Genomic DNA, 11,819 nt, shown 5'->3' on the forward strand with positions numbered 1-11,819 from the left:
TTGTGTATAAAAAGATAGGGGGATTTTAAGCTTCTCTGGTAGTGAGGAATCTTGTTTTTGCTTGCCCTTTACATAACACACTATACTCATGATGAAACTGCCTCAAGCAAAATAAAACATGAAATACGTAACATTACATTTTTTACCTGGCAGCCGTCATTGTGGAATTATAGCCAGCAGGTAAACAATTGAAATAAATTGCATAAACGCCGAAAGATAATTAATGAATATGTCACTGACATGTTCAACTGTCACACACAATCTGGCAAATCTTGAATCTTGATTGACAGTGATAACAGAATAACAGCCCACTTCCACTCACTCTTCTCTCTGATTGGTTGCTGTCCGCAGGCCCACTCTGATTGACATGAGTAAAGTGTACCGACAGACCAACCAGGAGAATCTGGAGCAGGCCTTCAGCGTGGCAGAGAGAGACCTGGGTGTCACCAGACTGCTGGATCCTGAGGGTGAGAAGACTCGCACTTATTCACCATATCACTCTGAATATTTGTCTTTAGGAAATATTATTATTGTTATTACAATGTTATTTCTATTTAGGTGCTTCTCACCCTTAAAATTTGGGCTATTCACTACACTTCAGGTGTAGCTTATACTTAACTGAAAGTAACAGTAACTTTTTACTTTAAATCCTCTTTTTTTCTCTCTATAGATGTGGATGTGCCCCATCCCGACGAGAAATCCATCATCACATATGTCTCCTCTCTGTACGATGTCATGCCCAGAGTACCAGACGTTCAGGATGGTGTCAAAGCCAATGTAAGTCTTCCTCTTCCTCATCATCAATTAATCTTTCCTCCAGATCATTATAAAGATCTGTTAACAGCAGAGACAAGAGATGGGGTGACACTTACATCTGCAGGAGCAATTATGTAAATAGTAAATGCCTTATCGCTTATATATTTTTATTCATACTAGTATTTTAAACATAATCTAATTTATAAATTTGATATTTTGGTCATATTTTTTCTTAAATCATGAGAGCAATTAGGAGTTAAGAAAACACATCCTAAATATATTGCTATCAGCATTATCACCATGAAACCATAATGCAGGATCAAGATAAAGATAAAGAAGTCCTAAGATAATGAAAACATTTATGAAGATATTATAGCGATAGAAAATGTAGAAATTGAAACTGAACCTGTACATCTGTCTTTTAGGAGCTGGAGCTGCGTTGGCAGGAGTACTACGAGCTGGTCACCGTGCTGCTCCAGTGGATCAGACACCACATCCTCGTCTTTGAGGAGAAGAAGTTCCCCACCAGCTATGAGGAGATTGAGGTAAGTGTCTCTGGGCTATTTCTACTTTAAAAATACAATTTTGTTTAAGTTTACATGAGGATTATAATGATGAAGAACCTGATGATAATCTGATGCGTCACTTTTCTGATCTGCAGGTTCTTTGGCGTCAGTTTCTGAAGTTCAAGGAAACAGAGCTTCCTGCGAAGGAGGCAGACAAGAACCGTTCCAAACACATCTTCAAGTCTTTTGAGGCGAGTTTCCTCAGCAGCTCTAATGAATCTGTGTCTGAAAGTCATGAAGTCGGCTGTTTGCAGGATGTTTTGCAGACTATTTTGCAAGTTCGCAATATGTTCAGAGAATCCTCAACGTTTAAGTACTATTTTTTTTCCAAATATAACTGAGATAAATTCTAGTTTTATACTTGACAGTTAACCTTTCACCACCCTCAAGCACAGTGTAAAACTTAAACAGACTGTTACTGTTATGGAGATACATGGATATGAACATGTTTTATATTTATTAATAGTCTGTCATTTTGTGGTCATTTTCAAAAAGATAATCCAGGTGCAATGCATGGCAGAGTGTACAACTGAAACCTTAAAAGTCGTTCTTGCTGTCTAACAGTGTAATACATCCTTGAAACCTTTATGTTCAAATTAATCACAAGAGTCTAATGATCAAAATTAGTCCACGACGTAATGTGTCCATGATTTGAAAGAATCAAAACAGATTTATTTAACTACAGTTTACTCTGTTTGTTATTTTGCAGGGTGCAGTCCAGGCAGGTCACGTCAAAGTGCCGCCAGGTTACCATCCCTTCGATGTAGAGAAGGAATGGGGTCGTCTGCACGTCGCTATACTGGAGAGAGAGCGTCTCCTCAGGACAGAATTTGAGAGGTAAGTAGGCACCCAAATCTTAACAGATGCTCTCTGTTGCCAAAGCAAACTTCACATATTTTTAAAAGCTGGTGAAAAAAACCACAAAAAGTCAGAAATGAGTCATCACACGACCGTTGTTCTGTGACCATGAGGATGACTCATTTCCTAATGATTAAGTCCACTTTGGAAATAAAATTACACTGAGTTGGCTTTGTGGGTGGGGGCAACAAAAATCAAATTACGGAAAACACATGACAACCTTGCGATCGCCACGGCAACAATCTCACAATAATATGGTCATTTGATAGTCATTCATAAACTTATTTTTTAATCACAAGGTTGGCAGGGCGTAGCTTTGGGTTTTGGTTCCTCCAGACTTCAGAGAGCTCCGTGGAGAGATTCGAAAATATCGTCTCTACCTTAGTGGACAGACAGAGCTTTAAAGGAGTCCATCATGGCTTTCTTGCATCAGGGATACAGTTTTAAGTATTTATTCCGCCAGAGGACGGAGTAAGTGCTTTAATTACTTCACTTAACTTTTTTGTCTGTTTAGTTTATTTGTCATGAGATGGGTTTATCTTAATTTCATCAGACAAAGCAGAAAATGTACCCTGGAGGCCAACAGGAATGTCAGGTAGTTTACCTTGTCTAAAGTGATTTTTGACCTTTGACCTCCCCTCTCCCCCTCCCCTCTCCCACTGCAGGCTGGAGCGACTTCAGAGGGTCGTCAGTAAGGTCCAGATGGAGTCGGGGGTGTGCGAGGAGCAGCTCAACCAGGTGGAAACTCTGCTGCAGACGGTGAGACTCCACCCTGTGTTGGAGAAAAAAAAAAACATTTCTGACAGATGATAACAACAGCATTTTACCAAAAATCATTACAGCTGAGTTACACCCCATTACATCTGAATTGTTTTCTCTGTGTTGCAGGATGTGAGGATGCTGAGCTCAGGAAAACCTGCTCAGCACACAGCAGAGATGGAGGCAGATTTAGAAAAAGCAGAAGGAATGATCCGCTTCCTCTTCAATGATGTTCAGCTGCTCAAAGATGGACGCCACCTTCAAGCTGAGCAGATGTATCGCAGGTGCAGAAGAAATGAACTAATCAAACTCTGCAACAGTAGAAATGATTAAGCTTTGACAGTAGGGTTACAACAAATTTTATTTTTGTTATCAACGGATCTCCTAATTTGTCTTTTTTTGATTAACTGATTAATCTGATAAAACACGCAGCCAACAATATAAATTCCAAAGGTAACAGAAATTTAGCAAATCCTAAAATTTGAGAAGGTGGAACGAGTGAATGTTTGGTATTTTTGCTTCATAAATGACTGAAACAATTTTATGAATATGAAAAATCGACTAATAATTTCAGCACTAACTGACATTTTTCTTCTTCTGTTTCCAGAGTGTACCGTCTCCACGAGAGGCTGGTGAACCTCCGCAGTGAGTACAACCTTCGTCTCAAGTCCGGTGTGACCACCACTCAGATCCCCATGACTCAGATCCACACAGCCCAGGTCCTGCAGCAGGCCCCCATGAGGGTGCGGCCCGAGCTGGATGAAGTCACCATGCGCTACATCCAAGATCTGCTGGCCTGGGTGGAGGAGAACCAGCGCCGGGTGGATGATGGGGAGTGGGGCACCGACCTGCCCACTGTGGAGTCCCAGCTGGGCAGTCACCGCGGCCTGCACCAGTCTGTGGAGGAATTCCGCTCCAAGATCGAAAGGGCAAAGGCTGATGAGGTATGATCAGTCAACAGGAAAATTGGAGTCAGAAAAACAAAACTGATTACATGTTTATTGTGCAGTTGCCAGCAGCTCTACTGCAGCTATGCAGGACACACTGTTGTTAGCAGCATCAATGTTAAATCATTTTAAAAACTCATGGACATTTTAAGGACTGAAAAGTGCAGATGTTTTAATCCACAACTTTCTTATGCTGAGGGAGTGTTTTAATGTGTTTTAAATGTTCTCTTACATACTTTTTTTCCCTACTTTATTACCCACTCCTCCTTTTCCTGCATTTTTCTTTTCCCTTAATTGTTTGGTATCTGTGTTAATTCATGTAACTGTGTTGACAGTTTGGGCAAAACAGCATTAACTATTGCTTGTCTGACCTCTGACTTTGCCTCTTTGCTCCAGAGTCAAATCTCACCTGCCAGTAAAGCCGCCTACCGTGACTATCTGGGAAAACTTGAGCTGCAGTACGGCAAGCTCCTGGTAAGTTACAGAAAAAAAACACTAAATTAGAGAAAAACTGTAAATGACTAGTAAAAAAGTTCAATGAACTGTCTTCTTGTTGAAGCCCTCTTTTCCCTTCCAGTGTCCTTCCAAACTGCTCTTTGAGTCCCTTAAAATATATCACAACTCTGGTGTCATCTGTCCACTCTTAGAACGCCTCTAAGGCCCGCCTGCGCTACCTGGACGAGCTTCATGCCTTCGTCACTGCAGCCACCAAAGAGTTGATGTGGCTGAATGAGAAAGAGGAAGAAGAGGTCAACTACGACTGGAGTGAACGTAACACCAACATGGCAGCCAAGAAAGAAAACTATTCGGTAGAGTAACAGTGTTGTTATATGATATTTTTTTACCCACAGTGCTCTCTGGTGAGGATGACAGTGATATGATTCTGCTTTATTAATGTTTTTGTTGCTGAACAGGGTTTGATGAGAGACTTGGAGCTCAGAGAGAAGAAGATGAACGGTGTCCAGGCCACAGGAGACAAACTGCTGAGAGACGGACACCCTGCCAGGAAGACCTTAGAGGTAAGACTCAGTGCACTACTGCAGACTATATACACCACACTACATTGTAGAAATCTTAATTTAAACAAACATGACTGTATTATTAATGTATAATTTTTAAATTGAAAACCCATCGAGGTAAATTTGTCTTTTGTGATATTGGAATATACAGATAAAATTGACTTGAACTGTTTTGGCATAAATAATTTGTCCTCCTCATCATCTGTACACCTTTAATTCCTCTCTACTTTCCCTCCCTCCCTCTGCAGGCCTTTACTGCAGCTCTGCAGACTCAGTGGAGTTGGATTCTCCAGCTGTGCTGCTGCATCGAAACCCACCTGAAAGAAAACACTGCCTACTTCCAAGTATGTTTACTACCTTATCCATAAAGAGTTATCTTAGTCGGGTTATTTATCCAAGCATAATTTCAAGTTCTTCTTCTCTCCTCAGTTAATTTGTTGCCCTTTTTGTTGTCATACCTTTGCTCTCTGTATAAATGGTACATTTAATGAACTCAAAACAACACTACAACTTAATTTCTCTACTTTTTTTCCCCTCATCTAGTTCTTCTCTGATGTGAAAGAGGCAGAGGAGAAGATCAAAAAGATCCAAGACACAATGAAGAGGAAATACACATGTGACCGCTCCATTACAGTCACACGGCTAGAAGACCTTGTGCAGGACGCAGCTGTAGGTTTATTCACTGTTATTACGCTTATCAAAACATTGTTAGTATTTGGAATAACATGAAAGCGTACATCTTATTCTGTTTACTGGCAAATTATACAGCATCTGATTCAGAGCTGCTGGAGACACTTAAGCAGCTGAGCTCCTACTGAGACATTTCCTTTGAGTCACTAGTACAGTTGGAGATGGTGAAAAAAATCATTTATTCGTAGAAATATATGTATATAAAAGCTTTTTTTAGTGCAGCTTTACAATAACAATAATAATAGTGCATGGAATACCATAAAAAAAATGTTTGTTTGTTGTGCTTCATACTTTATTGTCTTCCTCACAGGACGAGAAAGAGCAACTGAATGAGTTCAAAACTCACCTGGAAGGCCTGAAGCGGAGAGCTAAGACCATCATCCAGCTGAAACCACGTAACCCTGCCACCCCAATAAAGGGTAAACTGCCTGTCCAGGCCGTCTGCGACTTCAAACAGATGGAGGTAATCAGGAGATCAAATCTGTTTTTTGTACATGAAATGATCCTTGCGTGGATCCCCGTGTTTCCTCTTGACTATAGTAGCCAAAATCTCATCAAAGAATTTAGTAGCTTTTCATTAATTTTCAATAAAGTGAAATTACATGGACAGTACATTTTTCTATTGTTTTCAGATTGCCAGTAAATTACAGTAATCTCCAGTGGTGGATTCAGTCCACTGACCAGTCAGTTATGAACATCTGTTTTTATCTTCCTCCAGATAACAGTCCACAGAGGAGATGAATGCGCTCTGCTGAACAACTCGCAGCCCCACAAGTGGAAAGTGCTGAATGATAAAGGCAGCGAGGCGTCTGTACCGTCTATCTGCTTCCTTGTTCCGCCGACCAATAAGGACGCTGTGAATAGCGTTGCAGGGTGAGCTGAGAGTCGCCCCAGGGTGTCTTATATAAGTTAATATCCACACACTCACAGATTGCACTAACTCCACTTTACTTTCCTCAGACTGGATGGAAATCTGCAGAGGCTGCAGACAATGTGGCAGACGATGTTTGTGGACATGAAGAGCATGCTGTCCTGGCAGTACCTGATGAGAGATATCCACATCATCAACACCTGGAACATCACCATGGTAACCAATGAGGATATATTAGAGAGAAAGCAACACACAACTCACTGAAGCACACATGAATACAGCCTGTTATAAATGACAGTTTAGATCAGTAGAATAGGATTGGACAATAGCTGTTCAGTAGTTTAGTTGTGTTGTCTGTACTTGTTACATCTTACATAATTGTATACATTAGATTTCTGCCTGTTTGTATAGTAGGTATGAAAACTACTTAAGACAATTAATTTGTAGTGGATTTTCTACATGCTTGTATTATTGAGTAGTGATGTTTATTATATTTGATTTATATCTTTTAAAATGGGACAAGATCAGTTTGATGTTGGCTGATTATTGGCCACTTTACATTCTGCTAGTTAATATACTTCGTCTGCATCTAAACTTTCATTGTGTCACCTGCAGTTTAAGACCCTGAGGGTGGAGGAGTACCGGCTGGCACTGAGGAACCTGGAGCAGCACTACCAGGACTTCCTGAGAGACAGCCAGGACTCCCAGACGTTCGGGGCAGAGGACCGTATGCAAGTAGAGTCCAACTACAACAAGGCCAACCAGCACTACAACACGCTGGTCAGCACTGCAGAGCAAGGTGTGTACTTTTTATTGTCATATGTCACTCTAGGTTCTTTTTATCATCACCAAAACATGGCCTTGACGTCATTATTATACATTTTATTTTGTTTCAAGCTGGTCAGATCATATTCTCATGAAATCAATCATTTGCAAGCCACATGTGTTGAAATTCACCCATGGTCATTTGTGTGTAAGTTGACTGTTGGATTCATATTACAGGCTTTGTGCCACCCAGGGCAGGTAAGGTGTCAGATGTCCAGTTGGAGCTTTTGATTGGCTGAACAGGACTTTGTGTGCACTGAGGGCTGTTGTGCTGTCATGTTTCATTTCATCCATTAACTCGATCATCTTAATTACCCTCGCTGATTTTAGTATTCCTCCTAACTTCACTGCTTTCTTGTCTCTGTGCATGGGTTTCATTGTAACTGACTTTTCAGGCTTAATCAGTGAATGAATTAATCAGCCGATAAACCTCTGAAGACTAATCAACATGCAACAAGTCAAGCATGAAGTAAATTTATTGTGTGTAATATGAAACGAATCTGAGAGTAAAACCTGCAGTTTAAACAGCTTAATTTTTCCAAATGATTTAAAGTGATTTATATATGTTTTAGATTTTATCATTTGAACACCTTGTACCAAAATGCATTACATAGAAAACAGTTTAAAAACTTACTTAGAGATTCTGTAGCTACTGTAGTACTTTTAAGATTGTGCTGTGGTTTTTGTAGAGTATGTTTTTTTGTGTGCAAATACTACAAGCTTTATCCTACGTCCAAAGCAAAACCTGACTTGAACTAACAACCAGCTTAAGTATCCAGGTGTTGCATTCTCTGCCAAAGCATAATATACGTTATACCTTTTTATATTCTGACCAGGAGAGCAAGACGAGTCTGTTTGCAAGACTTACCTGACCAAGATCAAGGACCTTCGTCTGAGGCTGGAGGGTTGCGAGAATCGAACGGTGACACGTCTTCGCCAGCCTGTGGACAAAGAGCCTCTCAAAGCCTGCGCACTGAAGACTGCAGAGCAAATGGTATCATCATGAAAAATAAGACCTGAGATAAGATATCCACCACAAGTCACAAGTCCACGATGACATCATCAGATATTTTATTTTGTCTAAACAACAGTCCGAAACCCCAAAATATTCAATTTTATGTAATGTTAGACAAGAAAAAAGCAGCAAATTCTCAAATTTAAGACCCTAAAACCACTATTTTTACTTAACAAATGAGCTGAATGATGAATCAATTCTCAAAATAGTTGCAGACCAATCGATGCAGCTCTAAAAAACATGAGCACAACATCAGATGTAGAAGGAAACAGAATAACCTCAATTAAACTTAAGAGTCCTTTTAACATGCAACAGTATGTTTTTGAGGCTTTTATATGAAAATATGTATATTGTTTGATTTAATGTTGATTAAATGGTGATATGTGGATGTTATTGGCTTAATCCTGGTGATACTATATAATTTGTTAATTAAACTCTATTCATTTTTCTTGGTAACAGAAAGTCCAGTCAGAGTTGGAGGGTTTGAAAAAAGACTTGAGCTCTATCACTGAGAAGACAGAGGAGGTTCTGGCGTCTCCTCAGCAGTCCAGCTCTGCCCCGATGCTGCGCTCCGAACTGGACGTCACTCTGAAGAAGATGGACCACGTCTATGGCCTCTCCTCCGTCTACCTGGACAAGTGAGGCTTTGTGACTCTCTGAATGCTTACTGTTGAATTTCCAACTGGTATTGTGCTTTTTATAAAGTGTAAACCCCTCGTTTTCAGGCTGAAAACCATTGATGTAGTGATCAGAAACACTAAAGATGCAGAAGACACACTGAAGACTTATGAGACTGGTCTGCGAGATGTCAACAAAGTGCCAGCTGAGGAGAAAGAGGTGGAGGACCATCGCAGTCAGCTAAAGGTATTATTTCTTGTGGAGAAGATGTCAAGATGTTTCCAGTTCTTTCATATCTACAATCAGTGTGCATATTTTATTTTATATTTGGCAATCTGGGATTTGAAGCTCTAATCTGGGTTTGTTTCTACAAACATATTGTTTCTACAAAGCTGCATTGCTTTCATACTCAGAATTATATTACCTGGTTCTTCTGCATGATCAAGTGATGTGACCTTTATCTCTGTATGATCACTGCTTTTTTTTTGTCTGACAGAAAATGCATGCTGAAGCAGAAGCCGACCAGGTGGTATTTGACCGCCTGCAGGACGAGCTTAAGAGGGCAACAGCTATCAATGACAAGATGACACGGATCCACAGCGAGCGCGATGCTGAGCTCGAGCATTACCGTCAGCTGGTGAGCAGCCTCCTGGAGCGCTGGCAGGCTGTGTTTGCTCAGATCGACCTGAGGCAGCGGGAGCTTGACCTCCTCGGGCGCCACATGAAGTCCTACCGCGAAAGCTACGAGTGGCTTATCCGCTGGCTTGGAGAGGCGAGGCAGAGGCAGGAGAAAATCCAAGCAGTGCCCATTGGTGACAGCAAGGCTCTCAAGGAGCAACTGGCAGAGGAGAAGGTATTGTAAAGGAAAAGAATAAGCTGTGTGGGGTACAGAGAGGAAAACTCATTATGTCGCCCCCTGGTGGATACACTGATAATACACATGTACTGAAAATGTACTAAAAATAACAAAATAACATTTCCTCATGTTAAGAGTCTTTCTTTACTGACTTTAAATACTTGCTGACTGTGAACCATGAATGTGTGTTTATAGTAATGATAATATCAGGACTAGCTGTGGCTTTTTCTTTTTGCAATAAAGTTAATTAAAACAAATGTTGTAGCCTATTTCAGTGTTTAATATTTTTATTTATACATACAGAAACTCCTGGAGGAGATCGAGAAAAACAAGGGCAAGATTGAAAATTGCGAGAAAAATGCAAAGGCTTACATTGATTCAGTCAAGGTATGTACAGATGGTTGTTAAGCTTTACAAAAACAACAAGTTTACTATATGGCTCGACTAACTTTTTTCTTTTTTTCTTTTTTTTTTTAGGATTATGAGCTTCAGATTTTGACCTACAAAGCCCTCCAGGATCCCATTGCCTCTCCTTTAAAGAAACCCAAAATGGAGTGTGTATCTGATAATATCATTCAAGAGGTAGGTTTTACAAACAAGACTGAAGAAGTGTTATTTTTGATGCAGCTGGTGTCACTTAATTTTGTATAAACTTAAATGTGAGAAGAGCAACGTTATGTCCACACGTCTGGTTTTGGTGCTGAAATTGAGTGACTGTGAACTTTTTGTCATTACTCTGCTAAAAACACATCTAAAAATGTTTTTAACTACAATATTATAAACATAATCCTGGGAAGTAAATGTATTATAAAGAGTGTTGGAAATTGATACCAAAAGTACGGTTTTGAGTTAGACATCAAGTGAACACACTGTTAAATACTTAATGCCGCTGAATTTCTTACAGTATGTTACTCTGAGAACTCGCTACAGCGAGCTGATGACGCTCACCAGCCAGTATATTAAGTTCATCACGGACGCACAGCGACGCCTGGAGGATAACGAGGTAATTACACAGTCAGCAGCAACAGGCTTCTGTCAAAAACCCAAAACCCCACTAACACAAACAATGTCACCCCTTACCTGTTAACTGATTAATGTATGGGAAATCATTTGTCATTAAATACTTTGAAAATGTTGGCACTCCAGATGGTGGATTGTGTTACTCAGAGTCCAAATCTGTTTAGCACGATAGGACAGCGTGCATTGGTGAAGCAAACAGTTTCATCCTAGTGTTGCAGCACATCACATCCCCACTACAGCATATGTCTCTCATTCCCCCTACACTGTGTATTTATTCAAATCATGTCACATAGTCTGTACACATGACTCTGATTTGGCTGCGGAGCATCAGCCCCAAATTCAGTCACATTCTCCTCAACTGCTCAACTGCTTGTCCAACAATTTTGATTTGGTATTTGCTTATTTGTCTGTAAAGATTCTCAGTCATCCAGGTCATGGTTATCCAAGGAAGGTCGAATCGAGGGCAACTGGACTTCTTGGTTGCATAACCATGAAGTCCAGTTGCCCTCGATTCAACCCTCCGTGGATATTTGCTTCTTTATTTCCTCTTGAAATCACCCACACTTGTGATTTGAAGGCTTCAGCTTGGTTACTTGCCTTCTCAGATATATTATTTTTCAAACTACGGCTTTACTTTTTCCCCCTTTCTTCTTTTCTAACTTTGTATTGTGTTTGATCCTTTTGAACTGCTTGCCAGTGCTTTGTCATGATGAATATTAATCACGCACTTAAGAGATGAATTAACCCCAAAGTACCAGGTATTTAAAAGAAGACGCTCTCAGTCCATGTCATTCCTCTCTACATCAGACCCTTGTCTACAGTGAAGGGAAGGTTCAAGAATTTTTGGAGACCTTTCATAATTGAGCCCCTTTTAAGTTTATTAAGAATTATTGTGTCTCTAACTGAGCAATCAGCAACTTCCTGTTAGCTTTTTTTGCTTTGCTAGTGTAATGCCAATCTACGTACTAATAATGTGACATATAAGCATTTACCCTTTTTGAATGACTTATTTGCATTTT

At 40.2% G+C, this 11,819-nt stretch overlaps 1 protein-coding gene across 12 annotated transcripts in view; it reads left to right on the forward strand.

The window, feature by feature from the left end:
- The window catches only part of pleca (plectin a), a 108,913-nt gene that overhangs the window by 83,233 nt on the left and 13,861 nt on the right, over positions 1-11,819 (forward strand). For 8 of the 12 annotated variants that reach the window (XM_042434915.1, XM_042434917.1, XM_042434923.1 and 5 more), the window contains 25 exons: positions 352-467; positions 671-777; positions 1,182-1,301; positions 1,418-1,513; positions 2,032-2,159; positions 2,846-2,939; positions 3,069-3,223; positions 3,547-3,883; positions 4,283-4,360; positions 4,534-4,695; positions 4,801-4,905; positions 5,154-5,249; positions 5,449-5,574; positions 5,906-6,058; positions 6,314-6,468; positions 6,556-6,682; positions 7,082-7,265; positions 7,469-7,489; positions 8,128-8,285; positions 8,766-8,944; positions 9,032-9,170; positions 9,421-9,777; positions 10,084-10,167; positions 10,258-10,362; positions 10,685-10,783. In XM_042434915.1, the coding sequence (XP_042290849.1) occupies positions 352-467; positions 671-777; positions 1,182-1,301; positions 1,418-1,513; positions 2,032-2,159; positions 2,846-2,939; positions 3,069-3,223; positions 3,547-3,883; positions 4,283-4,360; positions 4,534-4,695; positions 4,801-4,905; positions 5,154-5,249; positions 5,449-5,574; positions 5,906-6,058; positions 6,314-6,468; positions 6,556-6,682; positions 7,082-7,265; positions 7,469-7,489; positions 8,128-8,285; positions 8,766-8,944; positions 9,032-9,170; positions 9,421-9,777; positions 10,084-10,167; positions 10,258-10,362; positions 10,685-10,783 (3,481 nt within the window). The remainder of the gene's footprint in view (positions 1-351; positions 468-670; positions 778-1,181; positions 1,302-1,417; positions 1,514-2,031; positions 2,160-2,845; positions 2,940-3,068; positions 3,224-3,546; positions 3,884-4,282; positions 4,361-4,533; positions 4,696-4,800; positions 4,906-5,153; positions 5,250-5,448; positions 5,575-5,905; positions 6,059-6,313; positions 6,469-6,555; positions 6,683-7,081; positions 7,266-7,468; positions 7,490-8,127; positions 8,286-8,765; positions 8,945-9,031; positions 9,171-9,420; positions 9,778-10,083; positions 10,168-10,257; positions 10,363-10,684; positions 10,784-11,819) is intronic. The other 4 variants (XM_042434916.1, XM_042434925.1, XM_042434919.1 and 1 more) reach the window with 1 other exon arrangement.

Source organism: Thunnus maccoyii, chromosome 15 (assembly GCF_910596095.1).
Source record: "Thunnus maccoyii chromosome 15, fThuMac1.1, whole genome shotgun sequence".
Lineage (NCBI taxonomy): Eukaryota > Metazoa > Chordata > Actinopteri > Scombriformes > Scombridae > Thunnus > Thunnus maccoyii.